At 50.6% G+C, this 27998-nt stretch overlaps 1 protein-coding gene across 1 annotated transcript; it reads right to left on the bottom strand.

The window, feature by feature from the left end:
- Window positions 1-171: 171 nt before the first annotated feature.
- Window positions 172-27172, bottom strand: NOL6 (nucleolar protein 6 (RNA-associated); the record flags this gene model as incomplete). Its single annotated transcript, XM_009869535.1, has 24 exons — window positions 172-565; window positions 1781-1882; window positions 10856-11053; window positions 13118-13207; window positions 13370-13494; window positions 14613-14710; window positions 15788-15940; window positions 16405-16568; window positions 16805-16959; window positions 17380-17497; window positions 17797-17937; window positions 20364-20439; window positions 21207-21355; window positions 21503-21625; window positions 22207-22384; window positions 23251-23366; window positions 23855-23956; window positions 24115-24173; window positions 24486-24606; window positions 25096-25259; window positions 25404-25538; window positions 26220-26388; window positions 26618-26797; window positions 27056-27172. Coding segments are annotated over 24 exons (3183 nt in total), but the record flags the coding sequence as incomplete, so codon positions are not given.
- Window positions 27173-27998: the final 826 nt, after the last annotated feature.

The following is a 27998-nucleotide window of genomic DNA, read 5'->3' as shown; positions in this document are numbered from 1 at the left end:
TTGTAATAGCTCCACGTTTCTTTGGTTTTGGTAACCACTACAACAATGGCAACTGCTGTAATTCTCTGTTGAACTAGGAAAATGTCTTCCCAATGCGCACTCAGACAGAATCTTCACGCCTTGACATTTTCATGTGAATACAGCTCTGTTTCCTACAATGAACACGAACACTTTTAAAAACTTTATCCCATCTTTATGTTTTCTTCAAAATACAAAGGTATTTGTACTCTAGAAAAAGAACCAAACAGGTCCCATTGCTTTTCTGAACAAGGCATTTAAAGATAAATAGAGTAAAACACACAGTTCCGGGACTTAAAAAGTCAAAAGCTTTTCCTAGGACTGATTTGTAAAAAGGAACAGTCCCAGAGTGAACAAAATGCTTCAGGACAGGTCCTGCTGACACCTCTCAATGGCCTTAGATAGTCCACTTCTCTGTACGAGCTTCCACACTTTTGACCAGGCCTTGTCCCAAAATCTCGAAGTCCTCCAGAATTGCCTCCACGTTGGGAACACAAACCAGCTCATTGTTCAGAGTTGTCACCATCCTTCCTTTCATGCTGGAGACCTGCAGGACGCACACAAATATCGTACAAATGGGAGCACTCATTTACAGCTGCCTTGCAACCTCAGCAAGCCTCAAATAAGAGAAGTAAATCACATTCCTGCCTTGTCACATCCAACCGCTGCCACACCACGACGTCCAATTTTCTAAGCTTCCCTTCTCAACACCATTAGTGCTCATTATCAGAGCTAACGAAGTGCACAAATGGATCTTCCCATCCCTTTCAGGGTTTACCCTGGGGCCACAGTCCAAACACCACAAGCAAGTAAGAAGGGAAAGGCCAGGGCCATGGTGGAGAGTGTGCAGGTGGAACCTCTGTAAGCAGAGCAGATGGGGTATGCAACAAGTGTCCACACCATAACGCTGAGTAAGAGCTGCCTGCACTCTGCTCTGCTCTTCAGTGGGTGTCAGGACCTTGTCGGGGAAGAGACTCTAGGCTCCATCAGAGGAAAAAGACAATCCTTACGTTTAATCAAACCACAGTCAGCTCAGATACAAGCATCTCCTCCTCTCATTTCACCACTGTGAATAATGAGGTTTCACAACTGAGGCTAGGTTGAATGGCCAATGCCCTCCAGCCATAAAGAGAGGGGAGATAAATTACTCAGAGACTGACAGCAGAAGAGCCTGAGCTGCCAACTCTGAGCCATGAGTCATCAGTTTCTTTGCGTCTTTCCTTCATAGAAAGCAGCATGAATCACTCCAGCGTGCCTCACACCTAGTTTAACCACCCTCTAGTTTGTCAACCCACATAGTGCAGCTTGAAAATATCTCCGTATATCGATAGGACTTGGGCCCTATGAACCTAGGCTTGTCACCACAGCTTCTTGCAGGTCGGGTATTTCTGGGCAAGATGCCCAAAGCCATGAGAACGGGACAGCATGTTGCACAGATCAATGCCTTTGGCAAATAAGACATCAACCACCTCCCGGAGGAGACCAAAGAAGAGCACCTGGAACAGAGAGCTCTGTTCTGACCCATGTTTATGGTACTGGTGCTTGTCTAGGGACACACGCTCCCTTCTCAGCTCTGCTGACGACTGGGGGGCACTGTGGCCACAGCCCTTTCTAAAAAGGGACAAAAAGTATGAGCTCCATTTCTCAAAGGGCTTTGGGGCTGATGAGAATTAGACAAAGCAATTACAATGCAGAAGGAAAGCCCTCCAAGGTTCCAGGACATAAAGGTAATATGAAGCTTAAAGTAGAGCTAAAAACTCACCTTAAAAGGCTGAGGCTGAAAACTCAAAGGTTTCCACAAAACTGCAATCACCTCCCCACCATGCTTGTCATAGAAGAACAAAGCAAGATCACTGAAGGCATCCTGGTTAGAAAAGAAACAAGAGGTTATGTCAGGCATCCCAGAGTCAGAACTCATACGTGATTCAGTCCTACGGAGAGACATGCAGTAGCTCCACACCAGCCAGGACCAAAACTGCAACTCTTCCAGTGGATCCCCAACAAGGAAAGCAATTGGCAGCCCACGGGCAAGTCCTAGGTCCCTGCAGATGCCTCTTGCCCGCCACTCTCGATGGACACAGTGTACCGCCTTCAAGTTTTGCATGCAGACCTCATTGCTGATCACCTCTTGCTGTCCTAGAGAGCAGAAACATGATCCACCACCTCCCGCAGGCCTGCAAAATCATCTAGAAATCAGCATCCAGCTTTAGGACACCAGACTCCTTTGGTGACAACCCACCCAGTGTTCCTCTAGCCGTGGTCCTCCGTTAGCGGGATATAGCACCAAACTGTCCTATCCTAGTGTCCAACAGACATGTCCAAGATCTCACAGTGCATCAGATGGCAAGAAGCCCAGCAGGCAATCTTGCTACAGAACATTTCACTACATGGCAGCAAAGACGAACTTCAGTCAAGGACCTTTCCCTGGAGGCCAGCATTTTGGACTTTGCAGTCTGTGCAACCAAGGTATCAAAGCTCCCTCCTCCTCCAGGATAAACCCCACATCTGCTCTCAGCACACAGCATCCCAAAAGCAAACATAACAGCCAAGATTTTAAGTAACACCAAGTCTTGTGAGGTGCAGAGAGATGGAATGCTCAACATAGGCACCAGAGGAGTCTGCCCTCCTTGCCCACATGTTTCAGCAGCTGCATCAAAAGAGTAGTTCCTCTGCTGATCCTGGTCAGCAGAGCTCAAAAAGAGAGACCTTGCATAAAGAGATGACTAAAGTCCACAGCCTGGTTTCCCCCAAGTCCATGTAAGCTGGATCCCCAGCACTGCAAGGAGGCAGGAGATGAGCATTCCAGCACAAGCAAACAATGCTGTGCGCAAGGAACTTTTCAAATCCAGAAGTGTGGCCTTACAGCTCAGCACTCAGAATGCTGGGACCTGGAAGTTTGCATTTGAGCACAGCTGACCACAACAGCCAAGGTGGTGCCCCCTGACATTCCTTCATCTTGGTAGAGACTAACATCAGGCAACAGCACATGCTTACCAGGCCGAGCAAACAGCCCCCAGCATCAGTACAGGATAAGTTTCTGCACGTGGCCTCACCAGCTTTGAAAAACACAGATCCTCTGCTTCTCCTCAGCCTTCTACTCCATTCCCTTAAGTTTACCTGGCTGCAACTCTACCACGGCCTTAAAATGAGAGGTCTCTGCCAGCATCATTGTATATCGAGCTTTTCACAAGGTTGTGCATGAAAAAATCAACATCAAAGGCAAGCTGAGAAGCTGTCTTGTATGGACATACTAGCATTGCAATCAGAGGAGAAAAAAGTGGATTGGGTTGCTATCACCAGTGATCCCAAAGGGTGGAGCAGCATTTGAAGAGTAAAGACCTGGTGAGCAGGGAGGGGTGGTGGTATCTGCAATCTTTAGAGCCAGATTTATGAGTGTAGACTTTAAGTACCACAAACAGAAAGCAATAGGATTAGGCCATTAAGCTGGGAAGATCCTGAGATCTGCCAGCTCATCCCACTTCATAGAGGCAAGGCTGGTCAAGGCATTACCTCGCCAAACTGGCTAGAAAAGCCACTGCCTAAAAAATACATTGAGAAAGAAGCAATTCAGCTTGGTGCTTCTCTGCTGAGACCTACAGGTTACAATCAGAGCCCAATCAACAGGGAAGACTCCTCCTTTTGCCAGAAGGCAAACAGTAGGAGGGAGGGAAGGCTCAAGGAAGGGCAGGAAAGCTCAGGGCACGCTGACCGACAGCATGCAGCTTTCCAAACCAAAGGGGAGCAGAGCATGTGAGAACCTGAAAAAAATCTGCTGCTCTACAGGGTGTAGTCTTGAGTGCCACATGATGCTTCCTACAAGAAACTTATTTTTTTACAGGCATATTTTGCTGGCCAGGAGCCAGCAGCATTTGCAGGAAAGGAGCCCTCTCAGGCTCAGTTCATTTCCCAGTAAAACTATGTTCAGACTAAGATCCAGCACCTTTTATCGAGACAGCAGGGAGCAGAGGGCAGATTTTAAAAGGGTGGAATCCAGTTCAAAATCCCAGCAAAGGGCAAGCTTCTGCACTTGCACTGCTCTCAGCATCATCCATGTGGCAGTGCTTTGGGCTGGCTCTAACAAGATGTGGAGATGCATGTTCAACTCTTGGGAAACTGCAGCATGAAAAGGGTCTAGTGTATTAGTCACAGCTCTTCTGTTTGTACAGAGGCTTGGGGAGTAAAAGCAAACAGAAACAGAGTCTATCTCCCTTTCCACATCCCATGCTCCATGCCTAGTGCCACCAGGCTTGCCTGAGCCTGCAAACTTTCTCTTGAGGAAGGTGTTCAAGATAAAAGTGAGAAAAGGCAGGGAGTGCATTTCAACTCCTATTCACTTCTCAAGCTGCTGTATCTTTTGGTTGCAATTCAGTTTTAAAGGCCCAGAGAAAGCTCTCCCCGCTCAGAAGGATCTCTGCCATCAGCTGGTTCCCATGTCGCAGAGATACGGGAGACTTGCAAGCTTGGGGCTGTGATTCAGAGAGGCCTCACTGTCCAGGGGAGGGGTACATGGTGCCTCAAAGAAGATCACCTCAAGGTCTGTAAGGAGCCCTCTGGGTTGTTCAAAGGAAAGGATGGAGAAAGGCGGTGAGTAAAACAATATCCTGATTAAAATGGGATTTATGGATTAATAAGCCCAGGCTAAAGCACGGATTTTGCAATGAGGTAAGCATTCATTGCTAGTTAAGCAACTACATCATTGTTGTTTAGGGGTGGGGTTTTTGGGCCTGACCATTTATCCACCCATTTTTTCACTGCTCCTACTTATACTCAGACATCTTACCTCATAGCTACTGGGAAAAGAGCAGCGTTTTGGAAAGGTCTGTGCACTCAAAATGCACCTAGCAGCAGTTCCTTGTACGACAACAGTTCAAGTAGCAAATGCATCAATCAATATTTGCTCAGTGCTTAGTATTTTAAGTGCTGTCAGTGAGGGATCTACCAGTATCAAACCCTATTAAAGCCACTCACTTCCAACAAATTACTACATTTGTGGTTAACAGTTTAAGGCTCTTGTCATACTACCATGACCTGCCCTGATGCTCAGTTTACCGACAGCCTTCTCCCATATCAAAACAGAGCAACGAGTGCCGCTGAGAAAACCAGGCTGGGGTTAATCTGTGCTAGAGAGAGGTTTTAAACGAGAAACCTGAGTGTTAGGTTTGGGATTCAGCTAGAAAAAGGTATTTCAAACTATCCAAACCTTTCCACCTCTGAGTGCCTCATCAGAGCCACATGCACATCCTTGCCCCAGGGATCTGGAGCAGCAGCAAAGTAGCATGGCAAAGAAAAAAGCCACCCATGTTCTCCTAGCTGCCTTAGCAAACATGCTTTGTGCACCAATCCACATGAGACTCAAATCTTCAGATCTTCAGTCACCTCCCATGGGACAAATCCTACAGGATCTCTGGGAAGGCAGTACCAACACAGAAGAAATGCAACCACAATACTCTTGTCAGTTTGAGCACGAGGGACTGATGCCTCACTAAGCACGTGTGCGCCTGCACGTGTATACACAGACACACATGTGCATCCACCCTCAACCACGGGGACTATGTTACGGGTCACGTAGCTGCTCTTCAGCTGTAAGAGTGGGTTATTTCCTGCCACCTCCACCCCTCCAAGGGTGTAGATCCAGAGAGAAAGGTTTCCTCCCATGCTATGAGAGCCCACAAAGCTTTTTCAGCTTGTCTCTGTATGTCTGGAGTGACCACAGGAGGAGCCAGTTGTGTCAGTCAGAAGTGGGAGAAATGCAAAACATTGCTGTAAAAGGGAAGATCTTTACCGTAAAACAGATCTCCTGTGTAAAAGACAGGCAGCTCCTTTGCCATGAGCTCTTCAACAGGCATGGGCAACCAGAGAAAGCTAAACCTCAGTGAAAGAGAGCACTTCACATCCAGTGACCTAGTGAGACCAAAGACCCAGTAAGAAATGTTGGGTCTTTTAACAGATGGGAGATGGCACGGGCAGCTTCATCCAATTTTCCCCACCATGAGAGAACTCGTGTGGACCTCAGAGGGGTGACCAGAACCTTTGGACTTTGTGAGCTCCAGAATTCATGCAGGTGGGCATGGCAAGCATATCCACAAGTCCTGTGGATTGTCTCTTGAGTTCAAAGGACAGCTGAGCCACCCTAGTGCAAAAGCCACGCTGACCAAGCCTTCCCACAACACATCTCCAGCAAACGGCTGGAGGTTCTGCAGCTCAACGGCACTGTGACACAGACCAGCAGTTGTGATGGAGATCCAACAGGAGCCTCATTTAAAAGGCTTAATTGAGCCTTGCTGCAGAATCCCTGCCAGGACCCAACCCAGGGGCTGCTTGCCAAGGTGCTCAGAACTGTAAGCAGTGTGCAGGCTGTTGATGGGCTAAAGCTCCAGGGAAGCCCTCTCTGCAGAACATCTGGCACCTGCTTTCCCTCAAAAGCATCTGTCTGCAAAGCCGCCTCATCTGGATAGACTCCCAGAACAGGCCTTTTCTATCAGATCTGTCCTGGAATTGAAGAATTTGCTGTCTGAATCCCACAACCAGCTTTTCATCTCTACCCGGAATCTCCCAGGCACCAGAGTAACTCAATCAGACCAGCTCCTGCAGCACCTCTTGCTGGAGAAGGAAAAATCAAAGCAGTCAGGACTCAGTACCTCCCTTCCTTTCTTTTTCTCCTCCAGTCAGGCTCCTTGGGGAAAACACACAGCAGTCCTTCAGCTCCAGGGCACTTCTGCCTTGCTAACCCCTTTGATCTGAGAAGAACAGGGACTGCTCAGGAGCAAACACGTTGGACGGGATGAAAGTGGGTTCCCTGGCTACTGGGCCAAGGACACTTGGGAAGATGCTACTCCCTGTCCCTCTCAACTCAGTTTAAAGGCATTTAAATCCCTTTCTCATGTGAGAAGCTCAGAAAAGGGCAGGTGTTTCTTTTCTGCCCATAGAAGAGAAGAAAATCTTGGCAGCATTGCTGCATGGCGAACGTCTCCCTTTGTTCCTATAAATCCACTAGGGCTGCAGTGTCAGTCCCAGCTCTAACCCTGTTGTTCAGTTCTGTGGTTTATGCTGTTAAGGGACAGGAAATCACTGAGTCAAAGCCAGCCAGTTCAGTGTCCAAGTGCCTTCTCATCCAAAAATCTCTCATAAGGGTTCACTGCTGTCACCACAGTCCTTTCCAAACCAAACTCTTGCCGTGCTTGGATCACCTCTGGAGCTCCCAACCTGCAGGATGAGGAGCAGCTGAACACCTCTTAGAGCAGTCAGGGGAGGAGACATACAAGGGTGTTGGAGAGGCTGCCAAGCAAAGTCAGGTCAAAGTACAAAGCCAATACAAAGGTCTTGCCTTTAAGCAATAATGTTGGTACACTGAGACACAGAGCTGGATGATTTCTGGTAAAGTAGTTTCTACTGACAGCTCAGCATGACCTGCTTGCTGGTGACCCTGCAGGGAAAAGCCAGCTTTTGAGGCCTTCCAACACAGGTGGACAAAGTTTTTATCTGAGAGCACATGCAGCATCATCTCTGTGATTTTTTCCTAGAGAAGAAACACCTGTTTGCCCAGAAAGAGATATTCATCAACCCCTTCAGGTCTGCCTACTACTGATCTGGAAGCTACAAGAGCCAAGTGAACTGGTACTGCAAGATACCTCCAATATGACAGCTGCAAGAGAACACAGCCATACTTATCTCAGAGCCTTGAAGAGGAGGAAAAGTCCCCCAGACTGCCAAGGGGGGCAGATTTCAGGCTCTCTATGCCATAGCTCAGTCTTCAGAGAAACCTGCGACCAGTTCCTGCTCTGTTCCCTCCTGAGCACACTCGAGTCAAATAGCAAGGCACCAAGTGAATGCAATACCACTTCCCATGAGGCAGCATGACCTTTGCTTATATCCACATTTCTTCACTGGGATGCTAGTATACTGGATTTAGGACCAGCTGTAATTTGTAACCCAACAAAATCCTATTCCGAGTCTATTATTACCTGTATTAGAGAAAATGGGCAGTAAAAATCTATATAGCTTGGACATCACTATTGACTCGACCAATTAAATCGTAATTGCTTAAAGGATGATGAAAGCTGCTTTCCAGGGAAGTCTCTTCTGCACCTTTCACTTCTGGAGCCATTTGATGACACCAAGTTGACTAGAAGCACAAAGAAGTCCTATAAACTGCAACACTCTCCTGATCAACTGCCTCGATATACACACAGATTTGCTCCGAGCCTGTTAACAGCCTCCCCAAGGAGCCTGCTGTCCTGCAGTTTTGTCCTGAGTTTGAGCTAAAACCCAGTCCTATTTAGTGATTTTTACTTCTCAGTTTTAGTTTCTTCTAAAAGGCTGCACTTTCTGAAGTCAGCAGCATGTTTTTGCAGACAGTGTGTGCTACTGGCAGTGATAAGACCTGATGTTTACAGTTACTGCCTGGGACTGGGATGCAGACAGGCTCTTGCTGATACTTATTCCTACAGTGACCAAGGCCACTGCTGGCTCTTGTGTGCCACGCTGGGGGTGCCGGCGAGTAAAGGGGGGTCACAAGGAAGTAAAAGGTTGCACCTCTGGGGGGTAACAGACAGGACAGGTGACCAACGAGAGTATTCCATTCCATATACGTCATATTTAGTGTAAATTGAGTGATCATGAGAGTTTCTTCCCTCTTCTGCAATGGCCGGTGTCCAGGGAGGACTCCATCTGACCTCCTGCTTTTGATCCGGATCCTGAGTTCCCGAATCCAGCTTCCTGTATCCAGCTCCCTGCCGCCGCCGCTGAGCCTGGGGTTTCACCAGTCACTCTTGCAGCATCAGTGGTGATGGATATCGGGGGAGGGAATCGGGTTTGATATCAGGCTATTATCTATAGTTGTATATAATTCTTTACTTTTATCATTCCACTATTATTTTCTATTATTATTGCTTCATTAAAGCAGTTGTAGGTTTTTTTTTCTTCTCTAACCCGAAAGTCTCTCTGCTTCATTCCCTTTTCCTTCCCATTTTTGGGGGGGAAGAGGGGGTTAGAGACATCTGTCCGTGTTAGAGGCTGGCCCAGCCCTAACCCATTACAAGTTTCCAGTTCCTCTTCAAGCAAGTCAGCCTTATGCCAGGCCTCCAAGAGAGCTGCTTAGCCTTGACCCCCATGGAGACATGGAGGCTCTGGCACCAAGCACACAGGTACCTCTAGCACCTTGGTAGCTGCTGAAAGGCACTGCTCTAACTCCTGCTTCCAGCATGGAGTGGAGATGGATTTCAGGCTTAAGAAACCACATTTCCTACCCCCATCTATGCCTTCTGTAATTAAGGTTTCATGGCAGCAGGTCAAGTCTTCATCATTTAGGCAACTAAGGAGAGGGGCTGGTCCTGATATTCCTCCTCAGATCCAGACACCAGGAAAAAGAGTGAAATAGAAAATGGTTCCAAATCACTGTGCTTTTTGCTCCCTTTTAAAAGCCTTGTACAGGGTGCTTATGCCTCTCCTTCTTGCATATCATGGACACCAGAAAATTGTTCTCTGTAATGTGTCTGCAGAACCTCCTGCTTCTCAATACCTTCCTTCTTGAACGCAAGAAAGCACTCCCCCAAGACTGTCCCAACCTGTTGTGGGTGACGGGAAGACTGAGCTTGCACCTTGCTAGACCCTGGCAGCCCTACTGAAGCCACAGCATACGGCCACAGGCAGAGGTCCTCATGCAGACACAGCTGGCAGGCAACCTGAGAGGTAACACAGCAAGGAAACCTTCAAAGAAAACTTTGCAAGTTTTCTTAAGTTTTCTTTGCCCACCTAATCTACCAGGGTTAACATGAAAGAAGAACTCAATTGAGCTGGAGTTTCAATTCAGGTACGTCTTTCACAAGGATGGCCAAACTTAGGACAGGGAGGTGGGAAATCTCCATTCCTGGAGATAGTTGGCATTCAACAGGACTGGGCTCTGGGCAGGCTGCTCTAATGTCAAAGCTGGCTCTGCCCTGATTGGGAAACGGGGCTGGAGATGTCCCCAACACCCTTCCTGCCAAAGCCAGCCTACAATTCCTACAGCCCTTCTGCAGGCAAGGGATGATAGCACTTGAAAGTCAAGCCAGGTTTTGAATTGAGGGCATCTCAGCCCCACCTCTCCGCACACTAACATTTAACTCGGCTACCTCACATGAAGCTGGGAAGGGCCAAAGAGGCAGAGGCTGCACACCTGCAAATCACTGGCTGTCCAGATCCAGTGTGCATCACTGCTGCCACCCAGCATCTTGCGTATCTCCCCGGCTTGCTGAGCCTTTGGTGTGGCCACATAGTGGAAGAAAATGGGGCTGATGACTTTGGATACTGACATTATACCCACATTACCAACTTCCTCTGACATCGTGCATGTAAGTAGACACAGAGAAACCATCCTGTGACCAATATTCAGCCTCTATGGCTCATGCAACCATCAGCCTAACAGCAGGGACTTAAATGGTACATTATGCCATGGACTCCTGTACCTCTTCCAAAAAAAATATGAGTAGTTACTGTCCCATCATGAACCCCAGCTGGTGTAAGAAGCCAAGAAATGTCAATTAACTGACTAGAGACAAATGGCTTAAACATACTTTTGTGCTGAAAAATAATACTCTTCACCAAAAGCTCTATCTGCTTTGTATCTGATGTTATTCTCACATTAGCAGCACTTCCATTTCCAAGGAATGGGTGGGGGACTCATCATGTCTTCTGCTGAAAAAGCTATTTCAGGTGCACACAAAGGATGGCCATCTCATACAAAATATATAAAAGATGTCACCACCTAGGTCCTGCAGTGACACGCAATAACCTGAATGCCAGACGGCAGCTTCCCCTTAGTCAGCTAGACCCCTGTGCATCCACAACAGGCCGTACTTACCCTCAGCTCCTGGAGGTAGCACTGTACAGGGTCGTAATCCACCACTGGGAAGAGGATATTCACAGCACTGCTGTTCTTCACCACGCCCCGGGAGAACGACTTTAGTGGCCGGTCCACGCCCTCCAGATGTCGAGGAATCTGGTTTGGATTCAGGTGGATTAGGACATCGTAGAAGTCCAAAGGAGGGCGGAAGACCATCTGCAAGGAGAAGAGACCAGTGCTACTCAGTATAGGACACAGGTCATCAGAGGAGATCAGAGAGCTTTCCCTCAGTCTTTGCTTGCATTTTACTCCCTTCTCCTTAGAAAGTAGTAAACTAAAGTCAATTTTTTTTGCAAGATTAATGTCATAAATTCGCCATAACTTCCATGGGAAAAATATGGCTCTAGCAAAGCCACAGGGAACTCCAGCCCATGGTGGCCAACCCAATCCCTCTGGGCTGAGACCACTGTGCTTATGTCAGAAGGACGTGACCCTCACACCCCTACACCTCATACAAGTACTGTAGCAAGGACTGTCAAGCAAAGGGTGCTTCTATGGCTGTCTCCTGGTGGGTAGGCCAAATGCTGTCTGGACCACCAGACTGCACCAAGAAAGATACAATTGATTGCCACAGACCAACTGTACAACAAGCTCAACACCTAGAGAAGGGAGCTGCGCCCTACCCACATCAGATGTCTAGCACAAAGGACTACACTTTCTACTCTATTACATTCTTCTGTCAACTGGGAAACCAACAGCTGTCCCTGGGACCTGGGGACAGTGTCTGAAGAAGAGCTTTCCACACGTCCAAGGTGATCCTCTCCAGCTCTGACCACAGACCCCAGGAAGCCCACCCGAGTGCACAATAGTGGGGTAGGCAATCAAAAGATGGACAGTTAGTGAGCTGAGACAGGGAAGTGTACTGCATGTGGCAGAGTCCCAGAAAGAAGAGGGGAATCAAGAACCTAACAGGAGCCACATGACACCCAGGGGACATATGGAGCTGTGTAATAACAGGACTGTCCCATCTGTCCAACAGGAATTGCCCCAGAGGGCAGGAACATCTTCCATCAAGCTGACAGAGGGTGAGAGCAAGCCACATTAGTGGGGGGAACCAAACCCGCACACATAAATATTTGGACAGGCAGGATTTGGCACTATGGATGCAGCTGTATTAAAATGGAAAAAAATTTAAACTGTATGTACATTTCCATGGAATAAATGATGCACAGGCATGAACAGAAGCACGGGACACCACCCAGCTTGGCACTGACAGAAGCTCAGAGCTGGTTTATAACCAGCTTGAGGAGAACTCACACGAAGAACATCAGTGACCAGCACCGAGTCCCAGCTCCAGTCCATGCAGACGCCCTTTCCCACCCATCTGAACAAGCATATGGCTTATTGTACACCCCTCGGGAGCAAAGAAACAGAGCTCACAAACCCACGTCTGCATCTGCATGAGAGCAGGCATGTTCCCAAGTGACTCAAATGGAAAGCAAAAAAAACCACGAAACTTGGAGCACCCTCTTAGATACACGGGAACAGGAGGAAACTCCAAGCTGCACCAGAAAAACTCTTCCTTCTTCCCGGCACCAAGCTTTGCTTACAAAGAGATTAGCAGCCCTGGAAACAGCATCCTACATTTATCCCTAAGGAACATCACAAGGCTGGGAGGACACTGGTATAGATCGGAGGGGTATCTTGGGCATAGAAAGGATCCCACTGCCATGGGCCAAGAGGAGGGAAGACTGAAGGAAGACCAGTGAGGCTGAATCAAGGAGTTAGAAGGATGCTATGGGCACGCGACATCTTGTTTTGGGAGCTAACCACCCCCAGCTCACACTGCACCTCTTGAATTTTGGTCTTGGGTCTGCACAACAACTGCAGCACATCATGCAGCACATCCCACATGTACAGCACCTCACCTCTCCACAGCCCTGTAACACACACTTCTACTGCCTCAAGCAGATCTCACTGCTGTAATACTTCCAGTGCAAGATGCAGCAGAACTGAAAGCATTGCCAGTAAATCCTCTGTATATCGCCTAAGAAGAAAAAAAACCCATTATATGTGGTTTCACTTTGGTTTCTTTTCTAGTACGAATTTGTGACATCTAACGACTGCTTGGCTTTTTGAGTCCTCTCAGCTTCGACTGTCTAGGTATACCAACAAGATCCCCTCCAAAACACACCTATCTCCCTTCAAAGGGAGAATAAATGTGCCAGTAGGCTTTGCTGGGAGCCAGAAAACCCTTCTGCTGGTGCCCCAGTGGGTTACCTTCACATCCTGGCTGTTGAGCGGGTCCATGAGCTGCTCCTCCAGAGCACGGAGAGATTCTGAGGCCAGAACAATAAGGCGCTGCAGCATCTGGGGAGGGAGGAAAGACAGGGAGTGAAACTTGGCAGTCCTGGATGTTAGCAGGGACTCTGGTCACCGATGGGGCCACTGGAGCTTGGTCCAGTACCAGGAGCAGAAAACTGCCCCAAGCCAGCAGCCATCACCAGGGGAGGATAAGAGGACCCAGCTCACCTGCGCTGAGGGTCGCTCTTGGGTCCACATGGAGCTCCACTGGTCTTTGGGGGTAGCAATGAACATGATGGGAAGGCGAGAGCGAGCAGCCAAAAACTTGTTCTTGATCTCTGTACAGTCAGCCTCTGGGGAAGGCAGGCAGGCAGGTGAGATGTTTTCCCCCATTCACAGCCCTCCAGCCACCTCACTCCTGTACCACAGCCCAGAACAGGGTAGCAAAATAAGCTTTATCCTCTCCCACCCCCTGATCTGACAGTCCACATGCAACCACAGCTCCATCACCTTGGGCTTGCCCAAGTTGCCCTTGGGCTTCCCTCAGTGTCTGCCTATGGGAAGTTTTAAAGATGGGATGCAGGGCTAGATGGATCTTTGCTCTGCACTCACACAGGTGGGCCCAGACATGGCAGGCGCTGGGAACAATGTGGGATGGAAATTCATATTATAAGCTAATGACAGAGTTAGTACCCAAAGAGTTTTGTACCTGGCTCCCTCTCCTCTACCATCTCCCTCAAGTGGGGAAAAAAATAGTTCTTTGGCCAAAACCAATGCCAATTTTGTTAACTAAATAAAGCTGGAGGATGGAAAAATACCAGTTTTCAAAGCCAATTCTCTCCCAAGCAGCTTTACCTATTCCTATAAATCAGCTTCAAAAGATGAAAACCAGAGACCTTTACCAGGAAATTCTCAAGGTTCAGGAGGTAATGAAACCTGTAGGATTGCAGTCCTTTTCCCTTGCAGGTTCAGAAACTGGCAACTAGCAGATCATCCCCATGATCTCAGTGGCTCAGTGGGGCTCCCAAAAGAGACACACAGCAGGAGACTGAAGCTTCTCGTTCCAGAGGCTCACTGCTCTCCCAGCACAACCAAAGGTTTGGCACCCCAAGAGCCAGGGCAAAGCCTCAAGCAAAAATGCCAGCTACAAAGGAGCAGAGGGCTTCAAAGACCACATCATCCAACACCACCCAGGCGTGTCACAGATTTCAGCAAGGCCAGAAGCAGCAAAGCACCATCACTGAGATCCACCTCTTCAAAGGCAGACAGGGGAAAAAAAACCATCATGCCACAACCAAATCCACCCTGAAACCAAGTTAAGCACACCACAATAGGAGTAAGGGAACGTAAAATCTCCTTGCCCCTGATAGAAACTGCAACACCTCCATCTATCCAAGACCCTGCAGTCAGGCACTGGCCAAGGAGGACTCAAGACCTTCAGCTGCAGCGCCCCTGCATGCTGCCTGCTCACCTGTGAGGCCAGAATTCAAGTTGATTATCAGAGGGTTGTTCTTCCAGTCAAAGGTTGCCAGCAAGTCCAGGAAGCGCAGGAACCCCACCTGCGGAGAGCTGAAGACAAGAAAAAACAGTTCAACACTGGCATTTGCTCCCCTGGCAGCAAAAAGGCTGGGCTTGGAGGTGCACCTCCCCTTCTCCAAAACCCCAGGAGTAGTCTTTCCCTCTTGTTCCTCCCTCCCCAAGTAAAGGAAACCAGAAGAAAGTGGAACATTGCCCTGGTCACCCCATCTCCTGATTCTCTCCTCACCCAGACTCCCAGGCAGCGGGAGAGCTGCTCTCATCTCTGGTGCACTGCTGAATGCCAGCCAAGTTCCCACTGCGTCTCTTCCCCCACAACACAACACACATCCAAAGCCACACAGCTAGGAAGATGGGGCTCCTGCTAACAGGGTATTTGAGAAGATAGAAAAGCATTCTAGGCATAAGCCTGTTACTTCTGCTACTCTAGGGAAAAAAAAGGACCCCGGGTGCAGGGCTGAGTAACCTCTTGGCCACATGGAGCAAAAACCACCTCCTTTAACTTCATTTCACTCCCTCTCAGCTGCATCCCACCTAGCTGCTAGGGGCCAGCAAGCAATTGGCCCCACAGGCTTATTTACCAACAAGCTATTCCATTTTGCTTCAAGCAGCTGACCTCTCTTCCTTCCCTCAGGAGTCCTCTCCATGAAAAAGGGAGGTTGAAGCCGCTAGCACCACCACAATATCCCTCCCAGAGAATCAGAAGCCCCAGCATCCTGGTAGCCACAACACAGCCTTTGCCCCTGCTTCTCCTAGACACCACTCCTACGACAAGGGGCCCCCTGAGTCCTCAAGAAAGCACAAGACACCTCACAGTTTTGCCACCAGCACCCAGATGCCACAAGGAACATTGCTGCCATCTTTCCCTTCGTCCCCTTTTCTCTGCAGTGCATAAGGCAGGTGAAGCCACAGCCATGCAGCACCAAGCACCTCCATCTCCTCTGGCCAGTCACGCCTAGCAGGGCTTTGGACAGCATTTTGGCACCACGGGGGCCTCACACTCTGCTGTGCACCATACCAGAACCTCCTGTCCTAGCATTCCTCCTCTACACTGGATAAGGAAAAAAGCAGTAAGTCCCCATCAGCCCAGTCCAGGCTTCTCATTCTCACCTGGGTGGCATGAAAGGGGCTGGGTGGAGGAAGAGAAAGGCAACAAGGAGGTCCACACACTCCTCGGAGATGTTGTCACTCAGGAGCTGAGCGCTAACCCAGCGCTTGGCTAGCCGGCAAGTGCTCCCAAAGACAGGGTGCTGTTGCTGGAGCCTGCAAGAAGGAAGAAAAAACACTGCTCAATGCACACAACCCAGGATCCAGTATGGTGTTTTATTCAGCAAGAGAGGAGAGGGGCAAGAATCTGCCAGGAATATGTGCACAGCATCATGAGCACAGGGCGTTCTCTGCAGGTATTGAGATTTTGGGGGAAATGAAGGTGAAATTCTGCCGTATGTTCCTCTCTCACGATGTTGCTCTTTGGTACTTGTCTTCCCATACTAGTGACCTCAGATGTGACAACAGGGACAACTGGTGCTGCCCCTACCCACATTCAGCCCTCTATGCTCCTGCAGCGTCTCTCACAAGGTGGGCCAAAGGGCCACTTCCCACAGTGAGCTCCTCTTCCCACCATCACCCTACAATATCCAAGGGCACCTCCACAGCAGCTTCCCGCCACATCCTGTGCTCCACATCCTGTGTTCCATCCTCCCCAGGCATCCCACTGCCTCACCTACCCATGCAGGGAGCTGGTTAGATAAGGCAGATGCAATGTCTCCAGCTCTAGCCGCCAAGACTCCTCTGTCTCCTGGTACTTTAGCATCCCTTCCGGGGTGACCACTTCCTTCAAGATCAGGGGCTCTCGGTGGTAGGCGACTTGGAGACGAAAAACGTAGCCATCCTGAGGCGGAAGCAGTAGATGAAGTCAGGCTTAGTGGTAACACAAGGAGGCTGGTATGCTACGCTGTGCCTCAGGGACACAACAGCGGCATCCTGGCATGAGCACAGCCTCACCATGCTCTTTCCTAAGCCTGCCATCCAAACCCTTGTCTTGCCCAGTGGGATTACGGCCACAGACCCCTGCCTGCCTCCTTGGTAACAGGTCAGGTCTGGAGAAGGTCCCCATCAGTGCCCTACCTTGTACACGTCGGTGTGGGAGGCCGCAGGTCTGCACACCAGCTGGTGCTGCTGCTGGAGGAGCTCAGCCAGCTGGAGGTGGAAAGCTGCCTTGATGCGCTTGATGGCTTCTTTGTCCTGGGGCCACTGGCCACTGCCTTCCATGTGGCAGACGACTGAGGGTAAAGGGACAGCAGGAAGCCAGTGAGCCCCATACAGAAATGAGATGCTGGGCTGAGGTGATTGGGACTAGAGGTTACAGCAGGAGAGCAGGAGGAGCCAGGGCTCTGCTCCTGCCTGCAGGACACTGCCTTGATGCGCTTGATGGCTTCTTTGTCCTGGGGCCACTGGCCACTGCCTTCCATGTGGCAGACGACTGAGGGTAAAGGGACAGCAGGAAGCCAGTGAGCCCCATACAGAAATGAGATGCTGGGCTGAGGTGATTGGGACTAGAGGTTACAGCAGGAGAGCAGGAGGAGCCAGGGCTCTGCTCCTGCCTGCAGGACACCAACGCAGCAGTGACAGAGCCAGCATCGCTGCCTGCCTCCGCTTCCCCCCCACCAAATTATCTCCCCCTCATGTTTCTCCCCACTCACTCTTCAAAGGGGCTATGTAGGCTGGGCAGGGCTTCTCCTCCGAGGGCAGAAGCAAGTGCTTGGTCCTGTTTCGCACATGGAAGGAATAAATTGGCTTCATGGGAATCGGAGGGAAGACCTGGGAGAGAACAACCATCCAGGGATTGAGAGCAGGTAGCAGAAACCCTGGCATACCGTACAACCCCCCACCCCAAACCTCTCACCTCAGGAAGGCCTCTGGCACAGAGTGCTTAGCCAACTTGTGCAGAGGCAGGTCAAAAAATAGGACAGCAAAGTAGAGGCACTGCATCGCCCTGAAGGCTCTCAGGAGCCATAAAAGCAGAGGCAAACTGATTCTTTCTTTCTGCTCTCACCCCAAGGCATGTCCCCAGCTCCTTGCAAACCCCGACACACGGGCCATGCCCAGGGAAAACTCACATCTGTGTACCGAAGAGCTGGATGGACACCCTGGACAGCTGTCACCGTCAGCGGCAGTTCCTTCAGGTTCCACAGCTTGCGGCTCAGGTCATCATAGGAGCAAACAACACTGACCATGGCCTCTTCACCCGTCCCCGATGCCTGCAAGCACACAGAAAGCCTCTCGTTCATCTCTTCTGCTCCTGTATGGGCACGCTTCTCACCTCCCTGTCAGGCTAGCATCGCAGCCAAGCTCTGAGGAGCCAGCTCTGCCATCCCAGGGAATGGAAGAGCACTCAACAAAACAGGTAGGTAAGAGGGACAGGGAAGCCAAGGGCAAGACTGCCTGTGGCCCCCCAGAAGCACTTCAAGTGGCAAATGAAATTATTTCCTGTGCAAGACACTGTGCAGCATTCTCCCGAGGAAAGGAGAAACTAAGAGTGATTTGCATCATGTACTGACAAGGCGAGAGCTCTGCTACTGCTTCCTTACCAGTTACTGCAAAGCCAATGGAGGCAGTAATTAACAGAAAACTACATCGGCTACATCTTTAGAGAAGGCAAAACTGTGAAGCATGGCAAAAGCAAAGACAGAAAATATCTAGAGGATCACAGGAGCCCCAGGGAGGGCAGATGAGAAGCACCAAAACCAGAATTCACAGAATCACAGAATCATAGAATGGCCTAGGCTGGAGGGGACCTTAGAGATCATTTAAGCCAACCTCCCTGTCATGGGCAGGGAGGCCTCTCAGCTAGATCAAGCAACACACGGGGCTGCTGCCCTTGATGCTTCTATCTCTTCTATCTCCTCAAAGCACAGAAGAGGAGCCTGAACGAGCAGGAGACATCACTGACCTCAAAGTACTCAGCTCAGATGCAGCTGAACTGAGCCGCACCCATCAGGCGGGTCTGGGCGTTACAGCAGAGCAGCAGCACCCTCTGCGGGGTGCACCCCGCATGACAACTCCCCGCCCTGCCTGTCTTCAGAGCTGACTGCCCGGTCCCATCTTCCCTCATCCCCCATGTCCCTCGACCTCCGGGCTGCCGGCACACAAACAGCTGGAGAAGAGACAGACACCACACCTACTCACCACCCCACACATAACAGCAAGTCTCTCTTTCGTTTCTCGAGCACTGACAACTGTCAGACTCCTAAACACCCCTCAGGCCCCAGAAAGTGCATTCCCTCCCAGCTGTGGGGTTTATCAGCCCAGCTCATCCCAGGCTAGCTTGCAGGGACATGGGGCACACCTCAACAACAGGCTGTACAAACAAGCATCTCATTCCAAATCTGATATGCAGGTCTGCCCAGACTGCAATTTGTCCTGTCACAGAACAGAAGATTCTTTTAATCAGATTCGCTCCCCTTCGCTCTTATAAAGAAGAGAGGAAAAAATTTTCTTCTCCATCCAACAATCAGGTAGAAAGTCAGTTTTACCAAAGACCAGCAAAGCGGTGGCAAAGTGGTCACGGCTCTTCTCCAGGTTTTAATTTCACAAACTACAGAGCAGAAGTAGTGAGGGGATATGCCCCATGCTCTAAGAGGCATCTCTTCTGTCTCTGTTTCAGCTGCTCATTCAGCTAAGCAGGCCTTGGTGGGCATGTGTGCCATGACAGGAAAGACCTTTCTCCTGGGTTTCCCAGCGGGACCTATGAGATGAAGGCACAGAAGAGTGTGGCCCATGTCCTGAGGAATGCAGCTGGAGGAGCACAGTGGGACAGCAAAATATCCTCAGATGTTGTGGACATAGTAGACACAAGCAGACAGAGGAAGTCAGTGGATGCCTGAAGGAGAAAATGGAGTACGAGGGCTGCCAGAGCAAGAGGACTTCAGAAGCTATGCTTTGGTTGGCATTGAAGGCTTGGCAGATCCAAGGAGAGCACTGTGCTGCCCATCAAAGTGCCTGCAGGCAGGAATATTATCTACCCTCTGCTCTGCCCTGGTGAGGCCACATCTGGAATACTGTGTCCAGTTATGGGCTCCTCAGCTCCAGAGAGACAGGGAACTGCTTGAGAGAGTCCAGCGCAGCCACAGACATGCTGAAGGGAGTGGAACATCTCCCTGATGAGGAAAGGCTGAAGGAGCTGGGTCTCTTTAGCTTGGAGAAGAGGAGGCTGAGGGGTGACCTCATTCATGTTTATAAATATGTCAAGGGGGAGTGTCAGGAGGACGGAGCCAGGCTCTTCTCAGTGATGTCCAATGACAGGACAAGGGGCAATGGGTATCAGATGGAACATAGGAGGTTCCATAAAAATATTAGAAAAAAACTTTTTCACTGTGAGGGTGATGGAGCCCTGGCACAGGCTGCCCAGGAAGGTTGTGGAGTCTCCTTCCTTAGAGACATTCAAAACCAACCCAGATGAGTACTTGTGCAATCTACTGTAGGCGATGCTGCTCTGGAGGGGCGGCTGGGCCAGATGATCTTTTGAGGTCCCTTCCAGCCCCTGGCATTCTGTGATTTTGTGATACCTTCTCCTGGGAACCACCCTATGGCCTCAGGGCCACAAAGCTCAAATGACCTCCTCATATCCCTCTCCATACTCCCCTTCCTTGAGGAAATCACAGCCTCAATGGAGGAGCAAACATACCTCTCGGCCAGTCCTGATCACCGACTCCAGCAGAGCTCCCATGTAGCAGATAGAAGATTCAGGAATGTCTGCATGGCTACATGGAATAAGACATTAGAGCATTAGAGCTACAACACACCAGCCCATCCATCCTGACACCGCATGCTGTGCTCACAGGCAACGGTCAGTCCAGCTACAAGGAATCCCTCCATTCAGGAAGGCCAGAGTCAGAAAACCAATCTCTGTGCATTCCTCCTATGCCCAAGTTATCCACACAAAGCTGTCCAGAAGCTTGCAGCTCCACAGCATTCAAATCCAAAGCTACCAATGTGCAGCTCAGAACACTATTTCTCAAGTCAGGATAAGAGGCCCAGACAACCCATTCATCCTGTGCAAGAGGGTCTAATTTTTGGCAGAAGGCACAAACTGATATGGGGAGGCTTCCCAATGCTGTAGATAGACCCAACCTTGTGAACCACTACCAAGGCCTCAGAGGATTTCAAGAAACATCCTGCAAGGTCCAGATAGCTTCTCTTCCAACTCTGTCAACCAGTGTTCTAACATCCCATCTGCATGTAAGGGCAGGACCATGCTGCCTCCTTGCCCTTAGCGTTACCATCAGCAGAAGCTACTGCACAAGCTTGCCCTCTCCACTTTCTCTTGGGAAGCAGCTCACAGCACCTGATCACAACCAAAAAGACTTCCAGATTTCACAAAGCCCAAATGACCCATAACATCTCCCAAAACACAGTGTGGACAATGGGTTTAACAGGAATGTGGCACAACCCAGGAGACTGGCAGCGCCCCCCCCACAAACAGCTGCAGGTCCCCCAGCCTTGGCCGCTGCTGCTCAGTGTGACTTACAGCTTCAGCAGGTGCTTGACGATTTGCTCAGGAATGAGGCGTTTCTGGCAGATAGTGTCAGCCTTCCACACCACTGCCTCACAGATGCTGCCATCCTGGAACCGCCGCAGCTCCGATTTCTCTCCCCAGAAGGTCCGGAAGTCCAGGGCCTGTGGGGGTACATTGGTCAAGCCAAGCCAGGGACGCGGGTCACCACTGTGGCCAGCTGAACCACTCTCATGACAGCAGCCATCTGCAACCACAGCATGGCACCAGCTCTGCTTGACCCTACTTGGCACAAGCTGGGCTCCTCTCACCTCCGGGTGATCGGCCTGTGGTCCTTTCTCCAGCATGCTGGCAGAAAACTCGGGGACAAACAAGAGCCCAAACGTCAGGGGTCCAACATCCTTGTGCTTTGGGGGCTCAGCATCAATCGGCCACTGCAGGAAAATTGGTAACATGAAGCACAAAGACAGATGAGGTTGCTGGAACGACAGCTGCTAGGATATTGGGCTGCTAGATGAATGAGGGGCAATGGTTTCAATCTGAAAGAGGGTAGATTCAGACTATATATAAGGAAGTAATTCTTTCTAAGTCTCTCTTTCTTGAGATACTGGCACAGGTTGCCCAGAGAAGCTGTGGAAGCCTCCTCCCTGGAAGTGTTCAAGGCCAGGCTGGATGGGGCTTTGAGCAACTTGAGCCACCTCCTCCAAGGAGGTGTCCCTGCCCATGGCAGGGGGTTGGAACTAGATGATCTTTAAGGTCCCTTCCAACCCAAACTATTCTATGATTTAACAGGCTCTCCTGATTGCTGAGCCAGAAATTTTGCCCAGAACAAGCCTCCCAGCTGAATCCCAAACGCCAGTGCAAGGCCTCAGTTCCTGTATTCCTAACAAAGGGGATAGGCTTGTCTCCTCCTATAGTGACCAAAGATTCCCTCCTCATGCTCAGCAGTGCCACGAGGGACAAACAAGACCCCTCGTACTGAAAAGGATGCAGCATCATTGCCAAATTGCATTACCTCGGGGGTCTGGGGCAAGGAGTGAGTCACGATCAGTGTTCTCCCTGCCAGCCCACGGGTCAGCAGCGAGACAATAAAGGGAAGGGCTGCGGCCACGTAGTTCCCACCCCGATCCATCAGTTCGTTCAGCAGCTGCATCTTCTTGCAGGCACCCTGAAGCTTGGAGACGTGCTTCAAGCTACAGAAGAAGGAGAAAAGTTGGTCACCCATCTATGCAACCAAACTATTTCTGAGAGAGATACGCTAGAGGACAGATAAAGTGGGGAGCTGAGGGTCCAGGGTCTAGGATGAGGGTTTGTCCTGTCTTGACAGGAGGAAGGGCTGAGGGATCTGGGACTTGAAGAAAGTGGGCTTGAGGATTTGGGGCTTGAGGAAAGGCTGAGGGATCTGGGGCTGTTTAGTCTACAGAGGAGACTGAGGGGAGACCTCATCGCTCTCTAAAACTACCTGCAGGGAGGTTGTAGAGAAGTCAGGGTTGGTCTATTCTCCCTACTGGAGAGTGACAAGACGAGGGGAAATGGATTTAAATTGCACCAGGAGAGGTTCAGGTTGGATGTTAGGAAGAATTTCTTTACTGAAAGGGTTGTCAGCCATTGGAACAGGCTGCCCAGGGAGGTGGTTGAGTCACTGTCCCTGGAAATGTTTAAGAGACAGGTGGATGTTGCACTGAGGGGAATCGTTTAGTAGGTTGATAGTGCTGGGACAAAGGCTGGACTTGATCTTCTAGGTCTTTTCCAGCTGAAACTATTCTATGATTCTATGACATGGCTACTTTGGCATCTCAGGATACACCACAGAAGACGCTGGTCCTTGGGCCAGTCATCATTTCCCAAGGACAAAGCATTGCCCTCCTCTTACTGGGAAGATCTCTAGACAGTAGAAGTGGAACGGCCAAATGCAAGAGGCACCAGTGTCTACCTCAGAGCTAGCAGGGCCACCTCCCCACCAGGCAGGTCCAAACCCACCCCAGTCCAAAGGCAGACACAGCCCACTCCTCTCTGAACAGACTACTCAGCATTACCTAACCAGAACAGCAAGACTCACTGGAAGACATGGTCAAAAGTTCTGAGCATGGGCTTTGCAGTCATGAGCAACACCTGAAAGCCATCCACCATCCGATCATCCAAAATTTCCATGGAGCGCTTGGCTTCAAACTGGACCTGAGCAAGGAGACAAGACAGACCAAGAGTATGAATCAAAGGGAAGAAGGAAAGCAAATCCCTCCAGCAGTCATCACCAACCACAGCCACCCCACCTCCACTGGCACCAGTAGACCCTGATCCAAGACAGCCTCTGTCCTTGGCATGAAGCCACGTCACCAACAGCTGTTGCCCAGACAGTCCCTCCTCAATACCCCTGTCATCAAGGAGGGTTTTCCCTGCTCCAAAACAGTTACTTCTGTTAAAAGCTGCTTGGCTTCACCCATAAGTGCCTACAAAGAAGAAAACTTTTCTCCATCATTCAAGCAAGACAGTCTTAAAATTCACTTCTAAGTTTCAGAGATGGAAATGGATGTTAGAAGCTTTAAAAGCAACACTGAATCCCCTCCCCATGTCCAACATCCTCCTCCAAACTGTCTAACCACTCTGCCTGCTTCAGCTCACTGACAGGACAGCATCTCCAGATGCCACTACAACCTGTTCGGTACCTGGTGGTATTTGCTGGCAGTCATATCGGCACAGAGGTTCACCAGCCCGGAAGGATCCACAAAGACCACTTCAAATGCCTGGTGGAAGTCGTCCAGGACAGGCTAGAAGAGTAACCACAGTCCTTAGTGCCACAGTACAGACACCAGAGCACCACCACTTCACTGCCATGTGACACTCCTATAATAGGCATGTCTCTGCCTGGGTAGTGCTGGCAGGATAAACAGACATGGGCACAAGACCCTCCTAGAGGGTTGCTTACCAGGGAGGCATCCAAATCCTTTGCTAGGCTGATCCCAGTCACACTCAGGTCAGTGGTGGCTGTGGGCAGACAGGAAGAAACAAGTCACACCACCATCAACATCTCCTCCACTGGCGACAAGAGGTACAGCCAATACCACTGCGGTCTCGCAACATTAACAGTGTCACAACACAATGCTGGCCTTACCCATTCTCCTGCAAGCTGCTCCATCCAGCCCTGCCCTCCATCCAGCCACATCCCCTCCTGTCCATCCCACCCACAGGGCCTCAGCATTAGAGAGAGAAAAGCCACAATTCCCCCTTCCCCCACCATATTCAGGCTTCATGCTGACACCAGCCCTTCACTGCCCATAGAGGGCCCTGGAAACTCACCCAGGAACTGCAGAGTGCTCCTCAGCACCTGGTACCCACTCATCATCTTGACGATTTTGCGTTTCATTAGCAGGTAAGCAACCAGCATGGAGACCAAAAAGCCACTGAAACACCCCAAGCCCTGTGAAGACAGAGAGCTGAGTCAACAAGAGCTCAACAAGGCACCACGAGCCCCAGAATCCATCCCTGATGCTTCTGGCCTCTGTCATCACCAGCAGAGCAGCCTCCAAGCCCCAAGCCCACTAAGAAGACACTGAGGCAAAGCTTGATAGAACAAGCAGAGAATTGGATTCCCTTGCTGGAAGGCAACACCTCAAAGTTCTGTGGGAAATGGGCTGAATTCCCTCCTCCCCAAAAAATACCCAAAACTCTAGCAGTTCATTCCAGGGATCTCAAAAAAGCACAATTGTCAGTAAACAGACTCACTGAAACATACAAGGTAGGATGGAGCTCCTTGAAATCTCACACAGCTCTAATCAGAGTCACAGCCCCACCACAGCACCTACCAGGACCAAACCACCACCTTTCCATCCCCTAGGAAGGAAAAGCAGGCCAAAGGCAGGTCAGCCAGCTGAGCAGGGCCTGTTCTGAGCCCTGGCACAGGACATACCTTGCTGAGCTGCCGCTGGTTCAACCAGACTTTGAGAAGGGCCAGGCCATCCTTCATGCCTGGGAAGTCAGTAGCTGCACTAGTCAAGAAGTGCAGGTGTGACAGCAGAACCGTATCACAAAGGATCGAGTTGTTGTAGTGTGGAGTCGGGGGCTCAGGGGCTCCTGTGTGGGAAAATGACAGCACGTTGCACTCAACCACAAACCTCCTGCTCACACAAGAGGATTGCAGTGAATCCACCTCCAGGCACTGGGTGCAGTCTCTGGCTGAACGGACCAGCCTTGTGTTCCCCTAGCCCCAGGCCCTACCTTCTTTAGGGGTGCTCTGCTCCATGAACCAAGCTGTCCGGACATTGTTCTTGCTGGGATAGAAGCGGCTCGGTTTGAAGAGACCCGGGGCAGGACAGGCATGGAGTCGGACAGTGACCATCTTCTCATCCTTGCCTGTAAACACCACAGGGTAGATGTGCAAGAGGAAGAGATGTTGGAGAAGGAAAAAGCTCCTTCCCAGCAAAGCTCAGCAGCAGTGGAAATCATCTCAGAGCAGTGAGTGACAACACCCCAGAGCCAGGAGCAATGCTGAGATCAGATTGCCCATGCCCAAGTCCCATCTTGGGACTGGCCAGTCTTGTAGCCCAGCAGTCTCCTGCCTGTCCTGGCCTTCCCACACAACTGCTTGTCCCAGACGCAAACCCACTACCACCTGGGGTGTGGAAAATCAAGCAGCACCCAGCAGCCCATGCAGCCCAAGTCATCTCAGAAAAGACCCAGGCTGCACACAGCTGCCTGGGGAAGACAAGAGGATGACAGGGAGCAAGGAGGAAAGGTACTGCTAGACACAAACTTGTAGGGTCTGCTTTACCCCCTGAAGTAACAACGAAGTGGGCCAGCCAGCAAGGCCAAGGCTGGGTAGCCCTGCCAAGCTGCAGAGGCGGACTGGGAGAGGAAAAGACCCTGAGGAGTGTGTGGAAGGCGAGGACAATTAGGAAAATTAAAATTATCACTAATTGTGAAGACAGTCCCAGACTGACCCCCTCCACAGGACCTGTTCCAGGTATGAGACCACTGTCTACTTAATGCCAGTACGCACTCATAACCCCAGTCACAGCAAGGCTCAGGTGCTACCTTGAGGCCTCAGGAGCAGGATGGGCTTGAGATGGTTGCTGTTCATGTAGGCAAATTTCACACTGCCAAAGAGCTTCTCCTTGGAGAAGTGCCGAGCGATGTGGGCGAGGAACAGAGCTCTCTTACGATGGTAGCGCTGATTCAGGTTATCTTTGTCTTGGAAGATTTCCTGGGAAGAGAAAGCAATGGGGTAATCCCACCTCCCTTACCTGCAGAGCCCCGGCACGGAGAAGGAAGAGTCTCATGAGGAACTAAAAGCTCTTACAGAGCAAGCAGTGAGACAGCACTCCATAGCACCTCATGGGAGTCACCATACTGCATGTCCAGGTGCTGTAACCACGCTCAGGAACGGAGAGGACAGGATAGCAGTCATGGGGAACAGGGCTGGCCAGACTCACCCGTGGCATGGTCACTGCCACGTCCACATTGATCTCTGGCCTAATGCAGGTTCCCAGTAGGTAGCTGCCCACCACCTTCAGCTCGGTCGGGGGCACAAAGTGGAACCTCCCCTTCACATTGAATGGCACCTGCAGGAATGGGACCTTCACATCCTTGGGCAGCCAGGCCTGGTTAGTGAGCTGGGAAGAGACAGGACAAGAGAAATGCTCTAAGCATCACCAACAGTAGATGTGCAGGTCCCCTCTCCCCATAAGGCTCCAGACGCTTCCATGCAAGGCTTAAAGATGCAGCTTCCCCCTCCCCTCCAAGATAAAACAAAGTAATACTTTTCTCAGTGCAAGAGGAAGAGAGTCCATGAGGACCTCTGCTTGCACAGTAAGAGCAATGCCTGCTCCATACTGGGGTCTTGCCACTTTCTCCATCCCTCTGGAACATACCTCAGTTTCTGGGGTCTCTGGGATGGCACTCAGCAGGCTATTAATTTCATGGAGGAAGGCATCAATCTTCTTCTTCTTTGTCTCCTTCAGCATCACCTCCTTCAAAAGCTCTTCAACCTGTAGGGGGAAAGGGGACTGTCAAAGGCAGCTGCAACGCTGGAATTTCTCCTGCCCTTTACTTTGTCCTCCAGCACCAACCACAAGCGTGGTAAAGAGGGTAGCAGGTGAGCTGGGGATCACACCTGCACCTCTCCACAAACCCTGCCTGGAGCTGGGAGTCCTGTCCAGCCATTGGCAGAAGAATAACACAGCTCCTGTCACAACCTGTTAAGTGCTGGATGCAGTATCATCTGCAAGAAGCAACTGTGCAGATTCACACCACCGACACCACACCAGGCCATAGAGATCCTGCCACCAATACCAGCAGATAGTCAGGAGATCAAAGCTACCAATGTTAGAACCACCAGGAGAAATTTAGCCACTAGCCTGACCCCCCTGTAAACACAGACAGCTTGCATTCCCAGGACATAAAAAAAATCATCCCATCCCACGCAGAAGCTGGTGAAAGACAGGAGCCAGATGTACCTGGTGACATGACTTTCTCAACCCGGTAAGCAGTACATCACCACAGCAAGGGATGCAATGGTCACACCTCCACCACACTGCAGTTATGTGCTGGAGAGGTTCAATTTTGGCAATAAAGGAAGCACAGAGCCTGGCCTGGGATGGTAATAAGAATTTCGGTGGGAGTACCAGCAATACGTGGGGTCCCTTGCAAGGCCTGCGCCTTCTGTCCCTGCCTCCAGCCCAGCTCCCGCAGAGGATCTGCCGGGTCAGGAGGGCTCAGGGGCCTGCCAGCGGCCCGGGGTCTCTTTTCAGGCGGCTCCTGGAAAGCTGCGAGGCCGCGGTACGTCTCCCCCACCCCCAGGGGCAGAGTGCGGCC

The sequence above is a fragment of the Apaloderma vittatum genome, unplaced genomic scaffold (assembly GCF_000703405.1).
Source record: "Apaloderma vittatum isolate BGI_N311 unplaced genomic scaffold, ASM70340v1 scaffold8245, whole genome shotgun sequence".
Taxonomy (NCBI): domain Eukaryota; kingdom Metazoa; phylum Chordata; class Aves; order Trogoniformes; family Trogonidae; genus Apaloderma; species Apaloderma vittatum.
This window is presented reverse-complemented; position numbering and strand designations above follow the sequence as displayed.